Raw genomic sequence first — 1,467 nt, 5'->3', positions numbered from 1 at the left:
CACACACACACACACACACACACACACACACACACACTATATATATATATATATATATATATATACCCACCCACCACCACCACACACACACGCACACACACGCAAACAACTGGCACACACGTGTATTGCTTCCTCTTCTATGCTTACATAACTTGTGTACGATTGGCATTCGAAATTAATCCGTGGCAACTGCCCTACGATGCAATTTCGCATACATCTCAAAATGGACCAACCCGGCATATATAAGCTGTACTATAACTCCTCACACACGCATAACTTGTGCATATGTAGCCGACTACTGTATATATATACAACCTTTATATTCATCATGTTACATTCATATTGACTCATCACGCATGGACTGTTTCTGTTTCGCAGATCATTGGACAGCTGTCATACGCCGCTGTGTCAACACTGGCTGATTTCGGTCAGGTGTTTGGCTACCATTGGGGTGAGTGCCCTGTATTGTCGTAGACTGTAGTCATCAGTTGGGTGCTTTATATTGCCGTACAACCATTGGGGCGTGCGTTGTATTGTTCGTATATTCTGGTTAAGCACTATGTTGTTAGGAGCTTTGTATTGCCGTATAATCATCAGGTTAAGTACTTTTCATTGTCGTATGAGTATCAGATTAAGCAATTTGTATAGTAGTATACTCATAAGGCTAAGTGCTTTGTATAGACGTATAACCATCAGTCAAGAACTTCATTGTCGTATGGTTGTCAGATTAGGCAATTTGTATAGTCGTATATTCATAGAACTAAGTGCTTTGTATAGTCGTATAACCACCGGTTAAGTACTTTTCATTGTCGTATGATCATCAGGTTATGCGCGTTGTATAGTTGTATGCTCATCAGGTCAAGTACCTTGTATTGTCGTATAATCATTCTAGGTAGTGGGTTTATCATATCTATAATTCAAAGGATATATACGAGGTTGGTTGCGGCTGTTGTTGTTTACTAAATAAATTACTGGATCGTTTTTGATGTTATTTGGTAATCTACCACTACGGATCAATGATCACAGACACGCCCACGCCCACGCATTCACACTTACGTTCAACACATGCAGACCCAGACATCTACTCACATGGTAGCAGATGAGTATATATACACCTTACACTGAAGAAAGACACACATTTACATCTGTATACACAGACAATAAAGAGAACAAGTTGTTGGAAGCCCCCAAACCCAAGGAGCTGGACGTGACTGAGTTTACGCTCAATCTGACCGGTGTAAGCCTCAGTCTGGTAGGCAGAGAGAGCGTCACCCACGTGCGTATGGCCGAGGGCGCCAAAGTACAGGTACGGAAGATAGCTTGCGGATGTATGTATTTATACACACACAGACACACATAGACACACGAGCATACACACACACACACACACACATACACACACACACACACACACACACACACACACACACACACACACACACACACACACACACACACACACACACA

The 1,467-nt window shown here is 42.1% G+C and overlaps 1 protein-coding gene across 1 annotated transcript; it reads left to right on the top strand.

The window, feature by feature from the left end:
- Positions 1-378: 378 nt before the first annotated feature.
- On the top strand, positions 379-1,306 carry SARC_16054 (hypothetical protein; the record flags this gene model as incomplete). The annotated part of the gene is made up of 2 exons (XM_014289833.1): positions 379-451; positions 1,158-1,306. Coding segments are annotated over 2 exons (222 nt in total), but the record flags the coding sequence as incomplete, so codon positions are not given.
- Between the last annotated feature and the right edge of the window lie 161 nt (positions 1,307-1,467).

The sequence above is a fragment of the Sphaeroforma arctica genome, assembly GCF_001186125.1.
Source record: "Sphaeroforma arctica JP610 unplaced genomic scaffold supercont1.7273, whole genome shotgun sequence".
Taxonomy (NCBI): domain Eukaryota; class Ichthyosporea; order Ichthyophonida; genus Sphaeroforma; species Sphaeroforma arctica.
This window is presented reverse-complemented; position numbering and strand designations above follow the sequence as displayed.